At 45.1% G+C, this 25,913-nt stretch overlaps 3 protein-coding genes across 5 annotated transcripts in view; 2 read left to right on the forward strand and 1 right to left on the reverse strand.

Annotated features, from left to right (window-relative positions):
- Positions 1–576: 576 nt before the first annotated feature.
- LOC149330212 (uncharacterized) lies at positions 577–8,454 on the reverse strand. Its single transcript, XM_089560817.1, has 8 exons — positions 7,890–8,454; positions 7,229–7,310; positions 6,665–6,814; positions 5,347–5,610; positions 4,233–4,358; positions 3,162–3,485; positions 1,690–1,837; positions 577–734 (listed from the first exon to the last, which is right to left on the reverse strand). The coding sequence occupies exons 2-7, from the start codon at positions 7,308–7,310 to the stop codon at positions 1,722–1,724; spliced, it is 1,062 nt and encodes a 353-aa protein (XP_089416943.1). The 5' UTR covers positions 7,890–8,454; the 3' UTR covers positions 577–734; positions 1,690–1,721.
- Positions 5,311–22,341, forward strand: LOC149330213 (uncharacterized). 2 transcript variants are annotated; one of them, XM_089560816.1, is made up of 8 exons: positions 5,311–5,631; positions 10,944–11,018; positions 13,800–13,952; positions 16,711–17,013; positions 19,161–19,280; positions 19,923–20,150; positions 20,853–20,987; positions 22,163–22,341. In XM_089560816.1, the coding sequence occupies exons 1-8, from the start codon at positions 5,592–5,594 to the stop codon at positions 22,255–22,257; spliced, it is 1,149 nt and encodes a 382-aa protein (XP_089416942.1). In that variant the 5' UTR covers positions 5,311–5,591; the 3' UTR covers positions 22,258–22,341. The 2 variants fall into 2 exon arrangements, with proteins under 2 accessions (XP_089416942.1, XP_089416941.1); XM_089560815.1 differs by lacking the exon at positions 5,311–5,631 and having other exon boundaries at positions 10,829–11,018.
- Positions 22,342–23,665: 1,324 nt separating this feature from the next.
- Positions 23,666–25,913, forward strand: part of LOC149330214 (inactive fucosyltransferase B-like) — a 52,870-nt gene continuing 50,622 nt past the window's right edge. The window contains exon 1 of one of the 2 annotated variants that reach the window (XM_089560819.1): positions 23,666–24,100. The gene's annotated coding sequence lies outside the window, so the exon portion shown is untranslated. Of the gene's footprint in view, positions 24,101–24,184; positions 24,293–25,913 lie in introns of those variants that run through there. The other variant, XM_089560823.1, reaches the window with a different exon arrangement.

Below are 25,913 nucleotides of genomic sequence, written 5' to 3' on the forward strand. Positions count from 1 at the left end.
CAGTACCATGGCAACGCTTTATATTTTTGAAAGAGCCGCCTGATCATACCGGCGTCTTTTTGTCCCTGGCGGGAAAAAGTTGTGTTCAAAAGCGTCTCCCTCATAGCCTGAGTTTCTATGGGACGTTAAACACAATAAACCAATTAATAGTCTATGAGGTGAAACACGTTTTTCAAAATCATTCGTGAAGCAGCGTTAAAGCATACAAGGCCCACATCCTTCGTAAACTCACTCATTTCCTGTCGTGGTTGTAATCGAGATCGTTAAAGTAAACGCACTGTTTTGTGCTTTATTCCTACCTGAAAAACTAGCAGTAATCGTAACGGCGAAGCAATACTAATTATCAAAATGAAAAACATCTGACATCTTACGGACTGCGGTCACAATTATAAGCGGACGGCTTCATGCCTTGAGAATACTTTGGTTTATATACTAATTTTCTTTTTGTTCATCCCAGTGGCACTAAGAAGTAATCAAACGTCACATTTTTTGCTCAACGGAACGCACCATCATGATTGCAGACACGAAAGTGTCCGCGTTGTATGAGCCAAAAAAAAACGATAGAACAAAGCAAGGTTCTCGGGAGCGAATTGATTTATTGCATTCTGGTGGTGAGAAATAAATATCTTATGGCTTGGGGCTGGATGGCTGAAAGCGCGATGACACTGTCCAATGGTCCCCTTTGTCCCTTCGCTGCCTCTCTTCTCTCTCTTTATTCTCTTCTCCTGGCCCACCTGAAAGATGATAAAAACATTAGATAACAATGAAATTCGTGCTTATATGTGCCAAAACATACGAAAAGCATACGCATATTTGCATTTTTAGTTCTATACTGATCATACAATGTCCTCATTTCGGGTACTCTTGAGCTTCCGAGAGACTGCCAGTAACTGAAATCCTTTGTGGTATACCGAAACTATATGCATACTTGAATCAGAAATATTATAGCGCTTGTGTGTGTGTTTCCTCTCTTTTTTGTCCGTGTCTTTGTTTGCGCTATAATATTTCTAATTCAATATGAACTACCAACTCGCCCAACAGGAAGTTTTAATGAAATATGCATACTTATGTAGAGTGCTACAAATAACTGTGCGTGCTCTTGCACCATGTACAGTTGGCGTAGAATCCTGATAACTTGGCACCATTAAAAGGTGCCGAACGATGGTGATACACGAAGTATTAAGCCACACATATGCTGTTGTCAAGATATTGGACACTCGCCTCTCGTCTACACTGACTTGTATGCAATTATATTTGAGCCCTGTCCTCTTTTCGAAAAAAAGCAATTTGACTGAAAGGTCATGCTCCATATGGAAATTACATTTTTACGCTGATGTCACCACAACTACACACATGTGTAATTCATTATAGGGATTAATCAAACGGCAGTTAACTATCCATTAGAAAGCACATGTAACGTATAACAACTCATGACCAAAGAACATGTTTAGGAACCAGACACAATGAAGGGTGCTCGAAAGGACTACGAGAGAACAAGTGGCAAATATCACACGCGAAAGGTGCAACCTCGCCAGATTTTTGTTTTCAGTTCCTGAAATATTTCACATTTTTTCCCTTGAAAACAGAAAGCAGACGAAGACAACGCACGAACACGAATGCTTGGTAAGGGGCTGCATGACGCCTAGCGCGCTATTTTAAGTGTTCAAAAATACATCTAAAAATACTCACTATGGGGACTTTGTGGACCAGGGATCTCCATGTCAATCGACGCATGGCAGCTGGGTGTAGCGGAGCGAAAATCCGTGCTGGTTCTCCTGAGAGTTGGCTATGGCGTCCATGTTTGACTTGACCCTCAGCATAAATGGTTTGCTGTGTGCTGCAGACCAAATATGTGTATGATGTTACATTTTGACCATGGAAGCATCTTCGCTAGCTTCTGAAGTGACGAAATACTACACTTCACGGTTAAAAGAAAACTTTGGCGGGGCATCTTGTATGAAACCTGGCGATCCGCATACTCATACATGTAAATTAAGATATAACAGTACATGCAAAGATTTCTGCAAAGAGTTTTGTACATCAGGGAGCCTTTTGAGACGCAAGCAAATAAAACTCGTCTCTCTAGAAAATCACTCGAGTTTGGTTTTAATCTCCGCTGGCAGTATGTCATTTCAACTTTTTATTTAATGACGCTCGGTAGACAAATTCAACAGAAAGGCTATCAGAGAGGACAGTTAAACAGTTAATGCCAGCCAAAAACATGCGTAGCATGCAGCAGCTCACGCACATTATAAATAACGGTTGATACATGAATATGAAGTAGTCATGGCACGCAGAATCCCTTTAGAGGACGATGTTTTTTAGATCCCTGTGCTTAAAAGTTGCTTGTAGAAACATATCGCTCAAAATTGGATCAAGAGGAACAGAGCAAGGCTTTACCACTGAAGACAGAAGACAATAGGCACTAATCTTGTGTGTTTACTTGATGATTTTGGACGCATTCTTGGAACCCGCTCTTTGGTTAACGAATATTTCATTTCCTATTGAAGTTGCTTGTAAAAAACTTTAATGTTCTTTTATAGCTAACTAAAATCCTGCGAATAGTGCCCTGATATTTTTTTAAGTTTGCTGTTTATCCCTTTATCGTCTAAATGCAAGGCGTTATCACTCCCAGATTGTATTCGTAAGGCTCGTTACTAGCCTTACGTTCCCGAGATCTACTAGATCGGTAGCGATCATCACGCCGATGCACGTGTATAACTAGCAATGAAATTATTGACAATGAAAGTTTCTTACTCTAAATAATCTGCATCACGTTTAAAGACACAACAACCGAAACCTGCAGTCATCGAACGACTGGGAAATGGGCATGCTCTTATTTATGTCAACTATTGTACTGTATTTACTGTTTTATTGTTGACCAATTTCATCCAAACACTTAACTTTCGGATCATTTGTCAACCTGTTCTACTTATGATTGAAAGGAATCAGCAGTTTTGAAAGCGAACAAAATATAGATCTTGGTTTTTTCGCAGTGTTCTTTAAAAAAGGAAATTAATAAATATTTCTTGATCAGACATAATTAAAGTACAAGAAGCGACTGCTTGCCAGCGGTGAGAGCTGACCCAACAACACCCGCATGTGTTCAGACCACGTTTGCATGTTATCAAACAGGCAACTGGGACGAAAAGGCCACTTACATATGAGCACGTTTTTCTCGTGAAGTCTGGTGCCGCAGAACCTGTCTTCTCCCGGCCCCATGCCGTACGTCGATCCCTGGTCGACGGTGATGAAGTCGTCGCGGCACGCCACCACGTTGTCTTCGTACGTGGGCTGTCCCCACGAGAAGGAGGAGTTGGTCTCCGTCTCCCACTTGATTGAGCAGAAGTTCTCTTCGACGCGCAGGCAGATGGAGTAGCGAAGTCCGCTCAGGTAGCGGACCTTGCTGTCCACCGGTGGACCGTAGTTGAAGCTCCTCACAATGGCGCTCGGACTGCGGAAGTACTGAAGGCATCCTGGGGGTACTGTAACAGACAAAGAAAGGTAATGTAGGTCTATGTCTGGGCAAAGGGCTGTCTGGTCATAGGTCTTCCAGAGGTTTGGGCCTAAACCCCAGGACCACGTGACTGGAGACGGCGCACATGTTCCTCACTGTTCACCGTTCTTCTTGGACAGTACGCGGACGCGTGAGTTTTCAGACACGAGAAACTGTGTTGATGGCGATGGCAATGTAATTTGTCTTTAAGGTTCCAGTACAGAACTATGACTGTGAGTTTTGTACGCTTCCCAGTTACCAGCGTGTAGTGTTCCTTCTTCTGCCAGTTTTATCGTATGAACGCCGAAATCTATTTTTCGTGCTTTATAGAATTATCTGGTGTGATTCAGCATGCACAACCACTGTACGAGAATATTATCTTAGATTCTGAAATCCATATAACACCTTTCGCCCAAATACAGAGTTAAAGTAGTCACTTATAATAAAGGTGAAGTAGTCAAAGTAGCGGGTCCCTGCGAGAACACGTCCTTGAAAAATCGAGGAAGACCTTTCTTTCACGGCACAACTTTGAACTGATGCATTATTGCCTTGTTACAATTTGTGACTCAGATGTCTTCGTAAACTCACGGAAAACCTTTCGCCTTTGTGTTGCCTTAGGCAGAGAATAGTTCCATTTTTCTCGTCAGCTCAAGCTCGTGAAGTAATAGTTATTATTGTCGACGTGCTTCCGTTTCGATCAAGTCTGTTATCGAAAAGTCTGAAGCATGTGACTTACCGATATCCAAACTTCCGCACTGTATCATGCTGATCTTGATCCTCCATCGCCTCGGGCGCTTGCCTCCCCTGCTGATCACGCTCAGCACGACGGGGTTGCCCGACTGCCGGCCCATGTCGACGTACACTGCACGAAATATCGAGCGATTATTGCTTTAAATAGCACTTATTGGAATCAGTACCATACTGACAAGATATTATTTGTCACATATTTAGCATGCTATTAACACATCATTGTTATTGATAACAGAAATAATTAGTATGCTTTATTTACAGTTGGAAAGCAGCCACAATAAAATATTTTGAGATTCCTTCTCGTGCCTCCTTTTCGCCAAGAGTACCGTAATTATTGCAATACAGACAAATTTCTTTTTACCCCAGCTGCGGTATTTTATTTGGCGGAACATTATTTTCTATCGCCACATTCTCATCCTCTTAGCTGGTGTCAACCGCTGTTGGATGCAGTGAAGTCAAGCTTAAAAATCCGGATTTGGGAATTTTAAAACCTGTATTCAAATATAATAAATTATAAAGCAGTGGCATGATGTATGCCATGGTGTGCGAAATATATCAGAGAATGCAAAACACATGGAGGTTTGCCTATCAGGCCTATCCCGCTGAACTTCCTGACATCAACTAGCAGGTGGTCGTCATAATGACAGAAACATATAAGCCCTAAAATAAGGCGAATGTAGCGACAGATTCTTGCGCGCCTACGCTTCTATTTACTTTACCGCGGTACACCTAAAGTACGTGTAGCAACTGGATGATTCCAATACACTCAACGTTAGTTACCGAGCTGCTTTCATACGTGAGCTTTCTGTCTATCCAAACATCTTTAACATAGTTAACAATGCATGAAAGAATACATGTCAAAACCGACCCACAAACAACTTGCTCCAAACTCCGGAGCATCGAACACGGCAGCTTCCTGTTCTGTGTGCCCTAGCTCGCAACCCTCGAACGTTTCGTGGCCTTAACTGTAGATCCGTGCACTGTGCACTGCACTTGTCTGCTATTTGCATGCACTTACTGCACAGTGCACACTGCACACTCCAAAAGTGTCTACGCGGCACATGTCCATTCTAAATACATTCAAGGGAATGTGAACTCACAGTGCTGCCCGTTGTTCTCTCCACACAGCTGGGGCAAGTTCTCGCCCACGGTGCTGCGGACCATGAAGGAATCGACGTTGCACAGTCCCTGTTCGTCGGGCGGTGCCAGGCTGAACTCGAGAAAGTCCAGCCGCAGCTGGCAGATGTCGGGCGTCTTGGTGATGGTTACTTCGCATGTGCCGGTGCCCACCTCTCCGCTCGGGTAGCTCGGGTTCACGAACTCTGTCTCGTTCACGCTGCTTACCATGTTGCAAGTGAAGCTCACTGTAGATGGATTTGGATGCGGTGAGTGAAAGAAGCAAAACCATCGTCATACATTGTTTTAGGCAATGCTATTGCGGACAGTGACGACCTTACATATTCGTAAAAAGGGCCAAATACTTTGACAGGACACGAGGGTCGTGATACGATGGCTATTGTGTTTCAGCCATCAAATGACGAATGCTATACTCTCAGCGTTGCTATGAAACTTTACTTTCCCCTATACATACGCAGAAGAAGCGCTTTTCAATTCTAGCATGCATATTTAGGCTGAGAACAGTCCGTTTTCATCTGTGCTGTGTCTTTCAAAGCCACTCTGCCCAATAAAGAATTTAGAATAATCAGTGCTTCTGAGTAGTGCTTTTCGAGGATGCGTGCGTGCGTGGCTTGGCGCACCAAACCAGAGCACAACAAGAGCAGGAGTTAAAGCAAGAGCTGGAGCTAGGTCTAGGCTGCAGCGAACAATTTCCGTTTTCTGCATTGGCAGAACCAGTAAATTTAATAACTAACTTTTTCTTCCATTTGCATCCCATAAGGGGCATTAGGAATGCACGGCTTGGTATTTTTTTCCCTTTATAGTGCTGATTTGTCGACCTGAGTATCGAAAAAAAGGTCTAGCCGCCAGCCAGCAATTTATTAATTAGGTTTGGGAACGTCTGCTTGTAATAATGGTTCGTAACATTATTTCGTATCAGATATCCAAGGCATTTTGCTAGATATGAAAGGTAGAATTAAACGTTAAAATATTCAGACGTTGAAGTAGTGATCCTGAAAGCTAATCTCATCGAAACTATATGTTAATATACGTGCTTATGATATATGAGCTAACATGGGCTTCTTAGTCAATATGGGCTCAAAAGACTATAACAGTATTTTCACTCCAAGCATCTAAGCGAAGCCACACCGGGAAAGAAAAGTTATTGTTCGTTGTTTACGATTTCCTATTATCTGGTAGCAGCGAGTATTGGGTACCGTAATACAAGGATTTAGGGTTGGTCGCTGAATGCTTAAATGAATTGCGACCATTCAGGCAAACGCACGCCAGCCCAGCTCTCACCTCGACAGCAGACCCCGTAGCCTTCAGCGCAGCGTCCAATGTCTGTGCCTTGTTTGGCGCCGCACTCTTGTTCCGTGACGCAGGTCCCATTCTGGCCGTACTTGCCTTCACATGCCTGGTTTCGGTATCGCAAAAATGTGAAGTAGCCGCCTGCGAAAGTAGAAATGGTTACCCAACGTACATGCTCCTCCTGAGACATTTAATGACCGAGTGCCAACATTAGCGACGTCCGTTTGACGTCTCCGTTAGTTCGCCGATACTTTCTATAATAACACTTGCAGGTACATTACACAGTAAAGTTATTTTCACGCAGTGAAAAGTCCTTGTTTTGCCCAATATATTTACAAGTATGCAACGCGTTCATATGCTTAGGGCATTGTGTGGTGCTTTCAGTACTGAATGAGTAAATAATATTACCTGTAGCGAAGTATTCAATAACCACTGGCTCTGAGAGCACATTTAGTCCCCTCATTTGCTTTACTTCAATCACTTGCTTTACTTCACACATTCACGTCACTCATTTTGAGGAGTTAGCCTCGATCCTTGAATCAGCTTTTTACTCACTCAGCTGTGGCCTTGACGTCTGTGCTTCGGCGAGGCCCAGTAAGGCAATGCCCACGAGGAGCGCCCACAGGATTCTCGGCATCTGGGAACAATGTGTCTTGAATGCAATGAACTATGCAGTGTGATCTATAAAGAAAGCTGTCGCGATAGAGATGAAAAATCAGTATCTAATTTCTAACACAGAAACAATGACTCTGGAGGACAGCACCTCAGGAAAGTAACGACTGTGGCGGCGGCTTATTCTGCGGCTTTGAAAATGGTTACGTCAAGAAGTATGTCGACTTATGTTTAGTACGAGAAGCTATGCATTCACGGCAGTGAAGAACCTTCATCGCATAGCCAATTTTATGACAACATTTTGGAAAACAGATAAAAAAGAATGTCTCTCAAAGGTAAACAAAAATTACGGCATTTTAACACGTAATGTTATACACTTTCCTCACATGATGATTCGTAAGAGCTTCCGCCCCGCTGATGATCACTCGTAGCCTATTTGACCCGTTACGGTCCGTGATAAAGCGGCTATCAATGTCTGGAAAGATTAACGCCTTCAATCTTTTCCGTAGGAGATCAGTCGAGTCAAACACGACGTAATTCCTCACGTCACTAGCGTCAGCGGACGGCAAAAATAAAACAAGTCAGCGCGTATTCCGCTTCTCACCTTGAATGTCGGCGCTGAATCCAGTCTGGGTGCTGCGGACCAGACTGAGGAGCTCGGCGAGCCAAGGTGGTCGTTTTAAGGCCGCAGCTCGTCTCCGGCGCTGCCTTCCCCCGGAAGCCAACCGCAGAGGAGCAGGTCAAACAGCCGAAACGTCGCTTTTGCATCTTGTGTTTTCTTTTCCTCGTCCGGCGCCGCGGCCGAGGGCAAGAAGGTTTCACGGTCAACGATCTTGCAAGTCCCCTTCGCCGCTGCTTCCTTCCTTCTTCCTCCCTACCCGACGCCTGTTGCTGGTTGTTCCGCTTCGAGTTTCCGTTTTTCTTTTTTTGCTTTTTTGTGGTTTTAGAATCGCCCTGTTTTCCTCGGGCGAATTCTGTTTTTTTTTTTTTTGACAACGCAGAGTGTTAATTTTGGTGGTTAGGAAGAGTACCAAATATGCACACCCTAGAAACTCTGCACAAGCGCGTTTTATCAAACACAAGTTGTTTATGATGGAAATTTTTTCGGAGCCGCCGCGGTGCCTCAGTGGCTATGGTGCTCGGCTGCTGGCCCGAAAGACGTTGGTTCGATTCCGGCCGCGGCGGCTGAATTTCATAGGAGGAGAAATTCGAGGCCCGTGTACTGTGCGATATCAGTGCACGTTAAAGAACCCCAGGTGGTCGAAATTTCCGGAGCCCTCCACTACGGCGTCTCTCATAGCCTTAGTCGCTTTGGGACGTTAAACCCCATAAACGAAACCAAACCAAATTTTTTCGCATATTCTAGAATCGAACCAAAACAATAAATATACCCGCAGATCAGTCCTCGGAATGCTCGTAATTTTCTGGTATTTATTGTCGAAAACTCACCTCATTGGTTTTTTATGGAAGTTTTAACTGCTCTGTGTGAGCGCAGGGCAGACTTGAAAAGCGAGATTTTGCTACGCATGACAAGATTAGACCGTTATTATCAATATAATTTGGTTTGGTTTGTTGGGGTTTAGCGTCCCGAAGCAACTCAGGCTATGAGGGACGCCGTAGTGGAGGGCTCAGGAAATCTCGACCACCTAGGGTTCTTTAACGTGCACTGACATCGCACAGCACACGGGCCTCTAGAATTTCGCCCCCATCGCAATTCGACCGCCGCGGCCGGTATCGATCCCGCGTTACCATCAATATGTCCATAGCAGTACTCTAGAGTATTCCACAATTTCCTCACAATTATTGTCAGAAACGTACCCCATTGGTTTCGTATGGCAGTCTTAACCACTCGGTGCGAGCTAGGACAAATTTTAGCAGGATGATTTCGCACTGCGTCGGGAGGTTAGGGCATCCTCATCAATATTTTCATAATAGTATCTTGCAAAATTCTACATTTGCCTCAAAATTAAAACTGACGACCGAGAAAGCTGGACTTCGCTATTCTTCCGGGCGCAGCGAAACAGGAAAAGAGAAGTGATGAAATTTATGGCTTGGAAAAAAATTGAAAGCACCACTGAAATTCAGGGGAGAATTTATGGGTCGCTTTTTGAGGGGGCAGTTTGGGTGGACGAGGGGGGGGGGGGGGGGGGGGGGGTGTTAGTATGAACTAAGTGTACCTTGGAACCATGCATTTTTGCTTTTTAAAAAAAAAACGAGGTTCCGCACCGTTTACTTTCATAATACTTGCTTTAGGTAAGGGGGGAGGGGGTACTCAAAAACGAAGAACACAACAATATAAAAATGCAAACAGCACCGAACACGACAAGGCGTCAAAACGACAAAAATCCACCCACTTAGACATCTGCCATCTCCCTGCTCGTCGTCTTTATCCTGAGAGATCTGGTCAGCTCTACCACCGAACCTCGTACCATCTCCTGCTCTCCGTCATCTATTTGCGAGACCAGGTGTGATTCCAGGTGTGAGACCACAACTCTCCCCCAGGGTCCTGTGTAGTCCTTCCATGACGCCATTATCTATAATCTTCGCAGCCGACACGTAGATAATGTAATAGAATAAATTACTGTATCCCAGAGGATATTCCTCCAACTAGGACCTGAGACTACGCACTGCTGTTGCAATTCATCGTCATCAGTCTGACTACGCCCTCTGCGGGCAAAGGCCTCTCCCATGTCTCTCCAATTAACCCTGTCCTTTGCCAGCTGTGGCCACCGTATCTCCTCAAACTTATCTCATCCACCCATATAACTTTCTGGCGCCCCTTGCTACGCTTGTCTTCTCTTGGAATCCACTACGTTACCCTTAGGGACCAGCGGTTATTTGTCTTCGCATTGCATGTCCTGCCCAAGCCCATTTCTTCCTCTTCATTTCGACTAGGATGTCATTAGCCCGCGTTTGTTCCCTCACCCACTCCGCCCGCTTCTGTTTTCTTAACGTTACAACTTTCTTTTTTTCTTTCCATAGCTCGCTGCGTTGTCCTTAACTTCAGCTGAACCTTTCCGTTAGCCGCCACGTTTCTTTCCTATAGGTGAGTACCGGTAAGATAGAGCTGTTGTACACCATTGTAGAGTTGGTGCACTATCGTAGTTACCTGGATTAAGGAGGACACCAAGGAAATTGAAGAGAGTACAACAAATTACCAAGCGAACTGTTTCGTACAGCGGACGGAAGCAACTTCCTGTACCCATTTTGTCGTCGTTCCGTCCGCCTAGGTCTGGCACGTCAGGCCAACCTTGGCCTTCTTAGCGCGCCGTCATTGTAACGTCGGTGGCCAGGCGTGAACCGGGTCTGCACGAAAACACCCGTTTTGCTTAGCGCTCGAGTGCCCACGAAGACTTCTCACGCCTGCCAACAGTGACGCGTTGCCGCTTCTTTTCAGTTTTTTTTTTTCTTTTTTTGCATGCATGCACGTTCTGCCGTGAACCCGGCCGACGTCTTCAGTCGTGGATCTGGCATTCTGCTAGGCCCAACGCCACACAGGGGCTATGATGAGCCAAATATATTACGACTGTGATCTCTTGTCAATTTTGTGACTGAGTTGTCGAAGAGGTCGTTAGGCTTGCCATGAGGTTTCGATGCCGGGAGGCTCTGGTCGCCGTGAACCTTGTGCTGTGGATTATAATGGGAGTGGAAAACTTAGGTGCGGGCCTTGGAGAACATCGTGACCATTACCAAGCGCGGACGGCATCCCAAACGTGGACAAAGAACAGTCGCTGTAAGTCTGGGATACGCTGCTTGAACTGTTTGACACCTTGTCGGATGTGAGATGCATGAGTCGTAATGTCTCACTGCATAGGGTACAATGAATTTGTGCTTGCTACGACAGAAAGCCGGTACTCTAACACTGCTTACGAGCAGGCTGAGAGAAAAAGGAAGAATGTTTAATGGATCAGGAAACTTTGGCTGCACTATTAGTTTTCAAAGAAATGTCAAGGTACTGCAGTAATCTGTAGAGGAATATACGGTTCGGCGAGAAATGCAGAGAAAGGTAATGGCAAATCCCCGGTCCCCGATTACCAACCTCGGGTTGAAAATTGCAGGCTGGACATGATGATCCCTATGAATGTCCGCGAGTGTAGCCGCATGAGCGTAAAAAAAACTGATAGAGGTCTATCCCTGAATGTAAGAACCATAATTTTCCGGTTTAAGGGCACCTCTCTGCTGATACGATGGACGCACTTATCGTTGGCGCTTTTGATAAACATCAGAAAAATAGCCAAAAAGAGAATCTGCAGAAATCGAGGCTACCATATTGTATTTATTTCGTACGTTTAAATCGGAGTACAAAATCTTCGTCTTGGACGCAGCATAAAAATTATCTGAAGACTGACAAGAATCTCTTGACCACCAAGATTAATTACAAATCTGGTCTTAAGCAAAGGCATTCGTTGACCGAGAAACTAGCAAATACAATAACAGAGAATGTAAACTGCCAACTCGAGGCAATCACAAATTTGCTCCTCATGCTTTGTAACCCCCTTCTGCGCCCTCGCGGAAGCAACGAGCATGGTGCCGCTCTCATCAGTACAGTCACAGGTCGCTCTAATATAGAAGGTAAAGTTTTATAAATCTAATAATACCTGCTCTATAATTATGTGTAAGAAGCACACTTTTCCTATTTTCTAAGTAGGTTCTCTCTCGGCTTCCAATAAACAAAAGTCATTTTCAACGTTAATAGAGTTTTGTCTTTTGTGAAATTGTCAAATTTGCCTTTTTGTGAAAACTGGTTATTCAGTTTGTTTCATATTGGAGAGACATGTGCAGCACACGAAACCCTGGAATCTGTAACTGTGAGACACACCGTTTAAATATAAAAAACACCCAAATCGAGACCAAGGAGAGCAAGAGAAGACAAGCGCTCCTTTTATTCTACCTTCTTCTGATCGCATTTCTAGTTTCTTCACTTCCCCAAGCCATTATCCAATACCCTAATAAATTATCCTATTCGGTTACGATTCTGCTCTTAAACGCCTTTTAAGAACTGTATACACAGAAAGAAAATAACCATCGAGCTTGAACCATTCGTATATTTTTTGAAGTCTTCCACCACACGCACTTGGTTCAATCTATCTGCCAAGAAATGAGCCTCAAGTTATCTCTAATTATGCACCCCAAAGCCTTAAGCAAGTTGCACAACCCCTCACCTTACCTTCATGTGTTTCGCACGCCACTCGGTGACATGTAAATCGGTACAGGTCGAAGCTAAGGAAAAAGGAGCTTTTTCTAGGTATAACGAAAACCAAACCAATAACGAAAACCACGCAAAGGACGATACACAGGGAAGAAGTAGACAGGACCGCGCTCGTCCTGTCTACTTCTTCCCTGTGTATCGTCCTTTGCGTGGTTTTCGTTCTAAGTTCAGGTATTACCAACTAGCCCCCCATCGTACACTCCTTGAGTTTTTTTTTAGGTAAGTCCGCAAATCTTATTCGTAAAAACACGGTACACGGCACTACAAAGCAATTCGAGCATAACTTTTATTTATGTTCTATGTATTGCATTACATCCGAAAAGAACGTGCCTCACCCTCAGGGCTGTGGCTATTGGAGCCTTCTTTGTCTAGCAGGTCATCTGAAGTAGATCATGCTTGAGAAAGAATCAACGCAGTGGCAGGTAATAGGCGGAAGAGGGATACTGCGAGCGATTCAACTCGCTCTGAATCTTATCGAACACGGAAGACCGAAGCAAGTTCAGCCCCTTCTCCACTTGTGACCCACACGCATCGCCACTGCATGGGCCCGGGGATATGCAGTCTTTGTGACCCATGGGGTAACTGCACAAGCATTGTGTTAGTAACAAAAGATGACAAAGACAGATGCAAGCAGGAAGTTTTGCTGGGCAGAGCAGTTTTATAGCTGCGAGATAAACTTCCAGAATAAGAACTCACTTGGCAAATAACGTAGCCTGCTGGTTTACAGGAGACAACTCGTGGGTCTAATGCCAACCGATGTCACACGAAAATTGAGCATATAAATTGAGAACTGATATAATTCCGTTTAGTTCTTGACACATTTCTGGAATTTTTTAAAACTTTTGCGCCTTGTGCGTTGTGCCGATTCTTTGTGTTTCATGTTGTTTCTTAGATTGAATTCATATAAGAAGTGTTGTCCTGTACTTGACTTTTTTGGCATTACAATTTTTATTCTGCGATTATTCACGCGTCACTTTTTAAAGATATAATCGTACATTACTTCATATTCCTTGACGTTGCGCCTCCATGTTATTTCATGTTTTGGACCTCAAACTAGCCGATGGCTATAGGTCCAAACAGTTTTTGGAATTGTTTACAGAAAGGAAAAATAAATAATAAAGAAACAAAAATTTTTTAACACTTTTGCACAGCATATCAAAGCTCATGTGCCTATCTAGGGTAAGCGTGCCCTTTTTAGAGGCTAAAGCTAGGCAAATGGCATCAACCTTAAGTATTGAGCTGAGAAACACCCAGTAAATAGTTACGGAATTCTAGGTCAGTGAATTCTGTGTGTTTCCTGCCCAGTTCTGCACCTGCTCCACGTGGTGCGCTTTCCCAACCTGCTGTGCACGGGCACATGGGGACAGGAGGGCACCTGCTACTCTTTCCAGGAGTGCATGGACCGAGGAGGGACAGCCTACGGTCCATGCGCCTACGGCTTCGGCGTCTGCTGCTCACGTAAGTCGCACGTCTTGGCACCTTTCGAGCACTTTCACAGGTGCACCCACCTTCCACATGAACATTCGTGAACTCCAGAGTCATGAGGGACAAGATATAGGACAGAGTGAAAGATAAAATTATGATTTCATGTGAAGTTAAATATACAGGATAATAGTGAAAACTGTAAGACAGTGTGCACACAACGTATTAAGTCCGTTTAGAAACAACTTTGTGATCAAGACACGCTCGTAAAGCCCTAAGGCTACGCCATCTAGGCATTCAAACCTCACATGGGCAGTGGAGATGAACCTAATCTTATACATAACAAAGGAACTATTTCGCTTTAAGGCTTTCTAGCACAGACTGAATAGAATGAGGAATAAAAAACAAACAATTGACACCAATCGTCGTTATCCACCAGATTAAGTTAACTGCAGCACTGACTTTTTCATTATTTCAGTTACTCTGCTTATATGGCGTCCAAAGGTGAAACAAACATTGCAAATTTCCTAATACCATCATTTCGCACGATTATTTGTCCCTTCACGCAAACACAAAGAGCAGATTTTGCTTCCTCTAGTATTTTCTGCAAAATAGACCGCTGGTTCTTTAATCTGTGTATTGCGCTGTATTGCCTAATTTCATCTCTTGTTTACAAGATAAAACATAAACCTGGATTGGCTCTCCAATCGACGGTCTTATCTTTCTATATATCTCAAATGGCTACACCGGTGGCTTTTTTGTCCATAGCAGAACAAATAAAAACAAACAAAAAGCACGCTGCTGGAAAAATAAAGCCATGTTCTTTTTTTTTCAAAATTATTTAGCATTGTGCAGACGTCTGGCCTAATTATCTGCGTTGAACTGCTATGTTAGATTTGAAAGTAAGCCTGGCAGACAACACTCGGTAATTAATATCGCGAACGCTAGGAAAATCCCCTCTCAACGTCAGAAGCATGATTGCTACTAAGACATTTAACACAATCCATTCGGCAGAGGTATAATTTCGAGCTCCCGAATTGATAAGCATTACCGTATTTACTCGCATAATCCTCGCACTTTTTTTCGCAGAAAATCGGTGCGAAGTTAGGGGGTGCGATAATTACGCGTGGGAAATTTTTGAACAATGCTTTGGAGTGCTGAAAGCAAATGTAAATAGGCTGTGAACCGGGGTTCTCAAGCCAGCTATTGTAAATTTAACCAAAACTTCAATTGCAAGCAGGACTTACGTTTGTAATAAAACCACAGAGACGACAAACACTAGCTGCAGAAACACTTTATTTGCGAAGGCTGGCCGCCCGCAACATCACCATCACATCACTCCTATCTGAGCTGTAGTTGTCTTAGGCTGTAGCTGGGTCATCCGCTCCTTTGTATCTGTTAGTCCTTTTATCATTAGTTTGGTAATGCTATATTTTGATAGTGCATGCACTTTTCCTTAGTTCTGTCGAGTGATGTTGGGGATGCGATGATTATGCGAGCAAAAAAAAATTCCAATTTTCGATAGGCAATGTGGGGGGTGCGAGCATTATGCGAGTGCGAGCATTATGCGAGTAAATACGGTATCGCATGGCGAGGCCCTTGGCATGGATACGACTGTGGCTTAAGACGCGTGCGGCGCTGCCAAGCTCGACATCATAAGAGAATACGTTGCGTTGATAGCTGGCGCATGTTTATAAAGGAAGTACAACGAAGACAAACACAATAGAGACACAAAGCTTCAAGAAGCGTGCCAGTAACGTTTGTTGATGCACCCGCCCTGTCGATCATTGTCCTGGGTGTACTCGTCTCTCTTGCGCTGAGGCGTGTTTTTGCCCAAGCTATGCGCTAGTGTATTTTATTTTATATTTTATTCACAAGATAATGCCGCCTTTAGTCTTAGGCCTTGGGCAGGAGTGAGCAGTGCTATAACTATATGAAAAAATTTAACACCAAGGTAAATCATGGCAAAGTATTTATTTATTTATACTGCGGTCTTTTAGTTCCCTGCGTGCGCCCACTAATTTACATTTTTGACAGCTTTATCTGCTCACATAACCGTCCGCTGATGCCTGCTAAAGAACCATAGGAAATTCAAATCATTTCGAAGACCTTTACCTCGGTCTCGCTTGTAGTCTCGATGATGTTTCCAAGACCTTAGCAGTGTCAGTACAGAATCAAATAAAAACGAAATGTACAAAATGCAGCGGTACATAACTGAAGACATATGAGGTCGCTCGTGACTGAAATATTCTCAGTGAACCTTCAGGTATAATGTCGTTAGTAAAATTGTTGCATTCATTAATACTTCTAGTAAAAAAAAAACGAAAACTTGAAGCAATTCTCTCTCGTAGTTGGTGGTGTTATTGTCAGCGAGAGTGGTCGTATAGCTTAACCAGCGTAAGAAGTGAGGATGCGCGATGTTTCAATTTTATAGTGTCCTGATATAAGCCGAAAGAAAAAAATTAAGCGGCATGTTTGGTTCCTTTGTGTTACGGATTGCAACCCACTTCACTTGAGGAACTCATAGATCGAATGCTACAATAAATGCTGAGAGTTAAATAACAGCTATAAAGGCATTTGAAAGAAATACTTTTGCTCAAAAAGTTTACAAAAAAAGTTGCCGGTGTAGCAGCCAATGAAACACTTCTTTGTCCGCACAAGTTGTGCTGAGCATTCCAGCAATATGCAGCGTGTATAGCTCGGTGTGGCTATACAGAGATCGTATACGAGAAGCCGACCTTCTGTAAACACTTCTTTGGTGTCATCCACGTTTTCCCTCTTCGCTTGACCGCAGTGACTGCCAGCTGCGGCTCCGTGATCACATTGAACAACACGTACTTCAGCAGTCCTGGATTCCACGCTTCTCCTGGTTTGGGTCAGAGTCCCAGCGGCGGTGACGGCATGGGAGGACAGTCCAGCTGCGCCGTGCAGGTGTTCAAACGCAGCGACCGAATTTGCCAGATCCGCCTCGATTTTGACGAGTTTGACCTGGAGCGACCCACGGTGGGCAACTGCGACGGCGAAAAGTTCATCGTAACCGGATACAACGCCAACAGCGTGGTGCCGCCTTTATGCGGTCTCAACACCGGACAACACCGTCAGTGGATGTCGTTCTTTCCAACATTCGAGAACTCCGCTGCATTCGATGAGGGCTTTCAGAGTAGCATTTAACGCAATCATCCGAATGCATAGCAATCGGTAGTTTGTGGGCCAGGAAGAAATCCACCCTATTTGACAGTCGGTTTCTAAATACGAGCAAAGATAGGTGATGGGGGCTAGTTGGTACTTCCTGTATAAACTAGACTGTTGGGAACTAATCGAACAGCTCTTGACGGAGGGGAAGAGCATAGACACGAGCGCTGTTCTTCTCTTCCGTCCTGTCTGTTAGCGCTGTTCAATCGTTTTCCATCAGCATGCACCAACTAAGCCGTCTTCTTAGACTATTGGGCTTGTTGGTACTTCATGTACAAACAGGCTATGGAGCTAGTTGGTACTTCATGTTGTACCTCATAGCGCTAACTTCACCTACAGCGGGGTTGGGGGGAGGGGGGAGAGAAAGAGACGAAGAGGAAGGAAGAATGATTTCCCGGAAAACTATTGCTTCCTCTATCTATTCCGATTCTCCTATCCTTCGGGGCAAGCGCCAAGGAATGTGTCTTGAAACCAGTGTGCGATTATATTCACGATTATATTATTTCATCTGGCAGATCCCTCTGCTAGAATGTGAATTCACTGCTTTTTATTTCTGTATTTTTTTATTTTGTACAAATTCTAGCTTTAAGTCCCAAAATTGTCCAAATACTACACTCCTTTTACATGAGTGCGTTTGTATCCGCTATGTACCCTGGCCCATCCCCCGCCATTGGTTTGTGCCGTTAAGCTTGAGGACATCATCATCATCATTATTGATTCAGGGTGTCGTGAAGCTTGAGGGGCCTTTTGCTACTCACATTTCACGTTGTATTGGGAGACGGTAACCTTCTTGGCATTCTATGTCTTCGTCCCCCTTTTGTCGCGGTTACCGTTACCCGATAGAACGTGAAATGCTTGTAGCTAAAGGCCTCTCAAACTGCACGCTATCCTGAGTGAAAAAGTTTCTTAGCACAAGACCCCGCAGCACTAGACCTAGCTGCGGTCACACGCCCGCGCGCTTGATTCGTTGCTGATTATGCGTAACTATGCGCACGCGGAAGACCTTTGAGATGGAGTCTGCCTTTTCGTTTCAACCGCCCTTCCCCCCAACACTGCGTATTCGGAGAGCCTTACCACTCTGAACATGCATGCGACGCCCATAGAAGTTTTATGCAACAGTCACACGCAGGCTATAGCCAGCAGATCTAGATGGTTTTAGGACAGACTTGGTTAATATATACATAATTCTTTGAACAGCAAAATCGAGCTGCAACTGCACGGAAGAAAATATGCCGAAGTATGTTTGTATCTAATGTAAGTATGTGTGTGATGTGAGGTGCAAGGTACGAAATATACAAAGCTATTCAAAGATGCAATAATTAAGGTACTATTTGCTGATTCGTAAGTCTCCCATATCTCGTAATACGAGAGCAAACAAAAATACTAAACGGCACTAAATGCCAATGTCAACTTGTGTGCTATTGCGCTTCCTTTATGTACTTTCAATCCAAAGGAATTGTTTTGTGGCATTGGCCGTATGTCCGAGTAAACCACTCATTGTGGCTTATATGAAGAGAAACAACGTTTGTTTCTCTAAACATTGTAGCACTAAACAGGACTGGTTACTTTGTTCACAGCGCTAACTACAATGCAGACCACTGAGTAACTTCTCACTATAAACTAACACTTCTACCTAGTGTGATCGGGAAACAAAAATTTCGCTTGCGTGCTTTTTGAACTCGACTCTAGGTGGCAGCACAGGACAATACGTACAGCATTGGCAAAAAGTCTTCAGGCCACAGTTAATGTTCGCTTTTTAGCCTTGAAGCGGAGAATTTAAGGCAGCCCTGAAGCCGGAAATCTCTGGTGATTGACAAGGAGTCTCGTCCTTGCCCCTCATAAGCTTGGCGGCTTCTTTGTTGCCGTAAATGGCCCGTAACACGCCTTAAAAGCAGACCCTGTGAATTGATGACTTTTAACCAAAGGCCTACCTTCGCTACAGAGCGACCACACATAGCAATTTTACACTGCAAAAGTGATTACGAAGTCATTTCTGACGGCAGAATCGTTCTTTATTCAATGCCTTCCTAATCCCATGCAACCGTGCCGCAGTGTACATCGACGTGGACATGTCTCCTGGTCCGATCACGCTGTACGTGGAGACCAACGGGACAAGGAACAGCCGCTGGAACATCAAGATATCCCAGATCAAATGCGACAGTCCAACAAGAGGTTGAGTGCAGCGACACCTTTCGCGTGAAGCGAAACTAGTTTCTGAACCTTCCGCAGCCGCTTACAAGAACAATTACGAGAAAAAAAATTAAACTTGCTTACTTAAAATAATTGTCGATGGAAACTGAAAAGTAACTGGAACACGGGATTATACTTTACTGCTAAAACGAGTGCTACCGTAAAGAGCGGACATTAGAGTAATTTTTAATTATTCTGTACATCGAACTCTGTCACCGTGTGTGCCACGATATGTGCAATGCCAAAAAATGCTTTTCTTCGTTCATTAAAACAAATAGCACTGCCTTCATTGAAGTATTTTAGTGCTTAGCATCCTTAGCTGCATGTTTCTGGCATAACGCATTGAAGGGATCCTTTCGGTTCTCACTGCTCTATATCATATATTCCTTACGAACGTAACCTTAATCTTCAGCAGAGATAGGCTATCAGCAAGTAGAGCAGTTCAATATTAGTGAAGGACACTGACATGACAATAAAAGCCAACGGAAACGCTCTTATTCGAACTGCTTTTCTAGACCTCTCAGCATCTTATAAACTTGGTTGGCATGTTGGTTACCTGTTATTTCCCCTCTTCGTTTTCTGAATTACTTATACTGTAAATCTACCTTCTCCAACACTATGCAGCTCCTTCCAACTGCCTGCAGTACTACACAGGAACGACCGGAAACTTCAGCAGCTTCGACTACGCCGAGTCACAGGAGATCCCGCCCAGACGCGGCTACCTCAACAACCTGGACTACACTGTGTGCTTCCGTAAGGAAGCCGGGTACTGCTCCATCACCTACTCCGTGCCCGGGCCTGAGGTGCCCTTCTCCATACAGAATGTCGGGCCAGACAACGCTCCCATCACAAGTACGCATGCTGAATGACTGAAAAGTAGCGTTCAATCAGTGGAAGAGTATGGAGTATGGCGCAGTATGGGTATGGAGGGGAGTATGGAGATGGTACACGAGCAAAACTTAGTTCGCACAACTGTGGGCTTACAAGCATGGCTTTTGCTGCCAATCATTTAAGTTTTGCATTACTGATTCTTTGCACTACTGTGAAAGGTGAAACGTATGACGGCCGGATGTTGGTGAACGTAAAGGTTCCTGAGATCACTCTCGCGAGCGTTTGCGTTGAGGCGCGTTTCTCCGAATGTTGGATTGTCTTTGCTCTGCAAGAGAGCATGACTCGCTTTGGCTGTGTCCGTTCTTGTGTTGCTGGTTTCGCTTGACGAAATGCAAGCCTTGGAGATATATAGCAGTGTGTCGAGCGTTCCTACACGCCTTCGTCAAGAAGCCAACCAGCTCTCACCCCATTGCTGCTCCCGTGGATACGTAGCCTTACGACGAACAACTTTTATCGTCGCAAATAGTTTAGAAAGTAAACCCTTCGCCACGTGAATTGTCAGCGCTTGTCTGAAAAGATATCAATATGGGGCCGTATTCCGTTGGAGCATGTGCAGCGAGTTGCTTTTGTGATAGAGTATGCCTATACTCACATTTCGTCCAAAAGAAATCTTTTGAATGATCCTCTTGATCGTTAATAAAAAAACAACTTTCACCCTTGCAGATGAAACCGAGGCTGGCCTGGGCATGGTCGAGTGTCCCATGGACTATCTTCTCCTGGGAGGGGTACGCTACTGCGGTACGAAGCTCAACCCGTCAATGGAGGAGCCTAACCCGGTGGTCAACGCGCCTGTCACAGGTTATCATGCGCTGAAACCATTTTGTATTTGAAGTAAGGTGGGAACTTCTAACAATGTCTTGTTTCGCGTTCATGCGGCACGGGCTATATTCATTTTGTGCTCCTTCTGACAGAAAGCAGAGAAGCGATAGAAATTGTGTGAGTTTTAGGGCGACAGCCATTACTCAGATCCCACCTCGATAGGTCGCGTAACTGAAGCCCGTTTCAAAAGTTGTAGTTGTAGGAATCCGTAAACCAAGCCAAGCCAAGTGCCAAGCCAAGAGAGAGAAGAAGAGAAAGAAGAAAAACAAAGAATAGAAGACAAGCCGAGCAAAACGAGAGAAAAAGACAAGACGGCAATGAGGATGAGCAGAAGGAGAAGTGAAGAAGACAGAAGACAAGAAAGGAAAGAGGAGGAAGTAAAAATAGAGAGAAGTCAAAGAGAAAGAAGAAAAGTATAAGGAAGAAGAAAAAGAGATAAACAAGCGAAGGGGAGAAATTGGACGACTGATGATTATGATAAAAACATTTTAATTTTAACTGAAATATGAGGTCGCTCTGGACGAATGTTTCATCTAAGCCATAGCCAAGTTCAGCCATATTTTTTTTCTCTAATCAGGATGTAAATAAATATGAGTGTTTATTTCTGGCAAAGTGAGACTAAGGGAGGTCCCGTCTGAGTTGTTGTGTGCGGTTAGTAAGCCAATGCTGATGTGTCTTTTTAAGGCGTGAGGATTAGAGGGGACATGTCGCGAAGAAAGTGGTGTAATGAGTAGAGTGGAGCCCTAGGTGAAGCCCTAGGAGTGAAGCCGTGCCCACCCGATTGTGAGCAAACTGCGCGCCGTAGCAGGCACCAGGTAATGGTTCGTCGTGAGAGGCTGCCCGGGAAGAGCAACTTGTGTCGAACAAGCCCCACCGGTGGCAGCACCTGCCATCGTAGGGCAGGGGTGCATCACTTAACCGCTGCGCCACTGCACCAGTGGTGGTATCAGGACTCCCAGGAATCTGTGAATGTAAAGTAGAGAATGGCAGATGTCGCGGCGTTAAAAGAGGATGACGAGAACGAAATCACCTAGAGGGAAAAATAAAATGGTGTGTGGTCAATGGGCGTGGTTCGTAACTGCGGCTGTTCACGCATTTCATTCGGGTCGCCCAAGCGATCGCCACTGAGATTTTTTTCTCTCCCTTTCTTGCAGACATGACGTCGGGTCCTTTCATGGTGAGGTTCATGTCCGACGGAGCATTAAACGCACGTGGTTTCCTGCTCAACTACAAACAGAACCCTTGTTGAAGAAGAGAAGCGCCACGCGTTTACGTCACCGAAAGGAGCGCTCAACTCGTCACGAAGTGTGAAGTTTTAAACTATTTATTTATATATATGTAGCCGCTGTCCGTGACATCACCTGATTTTTTTAAACACGCAGAGAGAGAGGGCATGATATAAAAAAGTAGCGAATTCACGTGATGAGTCACCACTGTGCTTGGAACAGACATGGACAATTGAAATCAAAGCGCCGCTACTTGATTAATGGACTGAAGTGTAGCTCCCACGAAGCCCGGACCTGCTCATTTTTATTGAGAACGTCATGACACCCTTCCAGTCCCCATTTGTGTCGGCAGCCGACGTCAGTGAGAGGTCGGCCCTTCTTACATACGAAACGATATAGAAAGTTTAGCGCATGAGCGGAATTTAATAAAGAAAAAAAGTTACCTGAAGTGCACTTCTCGGCTTTCGCAAGTTTTACAAGCTTTTACGAACTGAACAAGAATGAGGCCCCATAACTACTTTCGTTGCAAAGCATTAGAGGAACTAGTTTCAAGCGAATAAAAAATGTGCTTTTACTCTCTCTATTTACTTTGGTTCTTTCAAAAACAGAACAATGTACATGACTCTCAGCTGACTTTTGTTCGTACTTTTTTTAGATCAGTCTCATTTTCAGACAGGAACAATACGCAACCTACTCCTCGACAATCTGTGAAAACAAAGCATATGCTATCTTCTTTCAGCAATATCCGATAACAGTCCTTCATAATGGTTCTGAATGGTTAAGTACAATGTGGTTTGTTTCTAACACATCCTGAAACAGCCGAAGGGTGCTGAAAGGCAAGGCGCTGAAGGAATATTAATTACTGTAACCGTGGTTATAGTAATTGAGCTCCTTATGTTGTCAGCATTATTGGGTGTCCATGGTGCTCTCCACAATGTATCAGCGCTGCATCGATATATTTCTCCATGACCATTTATAACCACCCTAATGCATTACTTTCCCGCTACATTTACTCCGATAATTCTTCGGGCTTCAATCGAAGAGGGCGCCACCAGTAAGGGGATCAAGAGACTCACAGCGTATTTACGGCTTCTGCGAAGTTCGGCCGCCTGCCGCAATGGCGCCGTGGTTCCCAATCGACCAAGCGCCGCTTGCTGGCGCGCGGCCCGTTTCTGTGGCGGGCGACTTTACTCTCCCCACCACTTTTTTTCCCATTCCCACCTCGTATCGCGCGGGCCGTCTACGCTCTTTCCACCGGCTCTGCGGGCTCCCAGCCTTCGGAACGAGATTCACGAAGTGCGCGCGGAGCCCCGCGCGTTTGACAACGGCGTCGTACAGAAGGAACCCCTGCAAAAGGCGGAGTCGGCGCTTCCGGCCCGGACGTGGTTCAGACCGACGTTCACAGACAAAAGTATCCATGAACTTTGCAATAGACGCCGTCTCGCTCCCTTTCGCGCCCTCTCTCTTTCTGTCTGGGCGCGAGGTGACGAATCATCGTTCTCTCGTTGCAAGAATAAGTTGCCGCCAATTCTGAAAGAAGACGACAGCGCCGCGTCACGTCGAGGAGCGTCAACGCGTGAACAGCGACGGCCGAGTGTGATCACTAAACCCATTATCATCATCGGCGAAAAACGCACGTGCTCTTGTTGTGGAGGCGTCCGCGCAGAAGACGACGGCGTTCGAAGAATAGGAAAGTACTCTTCGAGCGTCTGTGGGGCGAAGGGTGCTTGAACATTGACGGCGTGGTGGCGGCGTGTCGCCAGAAGTGCCGCAATAGCAACGGCGCCGGTGGCGGGCGGATCTGTTTCGACGCGGCCGGGTTTCCCGGAAATATCGACCAGCGCCGACACAAGCCGCGCCACCAGGGTAAGTAAGCGTGCGCGCGTGTGCCCGCGGCGACTGCCGAGTCTGGTACGGAGATTGCGCGCGTTAGAAAACGTAATTTTGACGCAGCTCAGCGAAGTAGTGATGCGTGTCGTGTGTGTTTCCTTAGGCAGCCCGTGACAGGACAGGCAGGCAGGCTCGGCATCCGAACCTTCAGGTGTCAAAGTCAAAAATGTAAGTGGGCAGTCAATCAATGTTTATTAGAGTGCCTAGAAACGGCATGTCGGTCTTGCTACTAACTCACGAATAACAAAGTAGCCAGATGAAACAAAGAGCCTATGTGGCGTCTTACGGCATACATAAAAATGCAGACTTCAACAAAAAATAATAATTTAAAATTCAGCCATATCAGCGTAGTCATACTGTAGTTAGCATGCATAGAAACAAGATTTTAGGAAAGTGGGAACAAATAGGATCAGAATTGCAAAAGAGATGAGGCTTGGGCATGTTGGTAAGACATACTTAAGGGAAAGAAATAGCGCACACGAGAAGACGGGACAAGCGAGGAGACACAGACAAGCGCTGTGTCTGCAAAGCTACAGTGGCAAGCGGTATGCATAGCTGGTTTAAACAGAGCGTATAATATACGATAAACGTAAATAAGGCAGTATAGCACATAATAAAAGATGCAAGAAATCAATAGGATAACTGTAAAGCAACAATATTACTGTCTACTGCCACTTGAGATACCTAATCGGCGGCTTGGTAGGCTTGTGACAAATATTGTCTCGTGGCTGGAATGACGGCATGTAAGAGAAGGAAAATGCCTCATTAGTGGCCAGTACTAAAGCCCAGTGAAGGCAGCGTTGAGTCCACCAAGCGCGGTTGCTTATCTTGCCAACACCGAGCGCAGCCAAGCACCGCAGGAAACAGGGGGGGTGTAGTTGAAGGGATGGCAATAGAATGTATCTGTATCTGCCCCCATCCCCGGACAGTTGAGACAATGAGCCGTGTCACTCCAACCGATGATGTAAAGCATTAATTAGTATGCTGAGGAGAGTGTTAGTGTGAGCTTTGCGGGAGATGCGTACTTGTTCTGTGTTGAGTGACGGGTGGGGTCGAGTGTGAAAATTGCCCGATTTTCTCTGATGTTCGTGTGGGAGCGTCCTGCTATTTGCTGTGTTATGACGTCTTCCGCGGAACAGCACGGATGTTGATGCAGTTGGCAGACAACTGACAAAAGACTGCTTGGCGTTGAATTCGAAATGTTTGCTGGGCGATGCAACTTGTGCCGACAAAACCGAATTGGCGGCGGGGATAGAGCAATTTTCCTTGGCGTTCGTCGACGATCAGACCGGCGGTCGCTGTCCGCTGCGCCCACTTTAAAGCCGAGAGCTAACTTCAAGAAACTTGAAACAGCGGTAATCGCGAAACGCCGTGGAAACTGCAGCATAAGATAATGATTCGTCTCAAGTCGAAAACAGAAAGCGATAAGTCCGCGTTCCGGCGCCGATAACGAAAATTACGCCGAAAAGCAAACCAAAAGCTCCGCACCAACATGCTGTCGATTCGTGAACTGCTGATAGCGACCGTTTGTGGAACGAATTCCGCTGGCTCGCGAAGTTTGGAACTTTTGACCGTGCCTTTGCAACTTAGTCGTTCTTTAACCGCAGCCTTCGGTTATATTGGCTTAAATATGTATTCCAGACTGTCGTCGTAAGCACTAGTTTGTGTGGCAGGAGCACGGAGCACAGCGAACTATCTACCGGGCTAACTATACCTAATCTTGTTACGAGGTGGTTAAAACAGTTGCCACAGAATGGCTCTACTTTCTTGGTGTTCGTGATGATCAAGC

This window comes from Amblyomma mixtum, chromosome 9, assembly GCF_055824585.1.
Source record: "Amblyomma mixtum isolate Tamu chromosome 9, ASM5582458v1, whole genome shotgun sequence".
In the NCBI taxonomy this organism is placed as follows: domain Eukaryota; kingdom Metazoa; phylum Arthropoda; class Arachnida; order Ixodida; family Ixodidae; genus Amblyomma; species Amblyomma mixtum.

What these genes read in the sequence shown, in the direction of transcription:
- LOC149330213 (XM_089560815.1), top strand. Translation starts at nt 10,868, where the DNA reads ATGAGGTTTCGATGCCGGGAGGCTCTGGTCGCCGTGAACCTTGTGCTG. An exon ending in CTTCGGCGTCTGCTGCTCAC is followed by an intron (nt 13,953 to 16,710) that starts GTAAGTCGCACG and finishes GCTTGACCGCAG; the next exon opens with TGACTGCCAGCTGCGGCTCC. An exon ending in AGACAACGCTCCCATCACAA is followed by an intron (nt 20,151 to 20,852) that starts GTACGCATGCTG and finishes TCACCCTTGCAG; the next exon opens with ATGAAACCGAGGCTGGCCTG.
- LOC149330212 (XM_089560817.1), bottom strand. Translation starts at nt 7,310, where the DNA reads ATGCCGAGAATCCTGTGGGCGCTCCTCGTGGGCATTGCCTTACTGGGC. An exon ending in CTACGGGGTCTGCTGTCGAG is followed by an intron (nt 5,611 to 6,664) that starts GTGAGAGCTGGG and finishes ATCCATCTACAG; the next exon opens with TGAGCTTCACTTGCAACATG. An exon ending in GTGCGGAAGTTTGGATATCG is followed by an intron (nt 3,486 to 4,232) that starts GTAAGTCACATG and finishes TGTCTGTTACAG; the next exon opens with TACCCCCAGGATGCCTTCAG.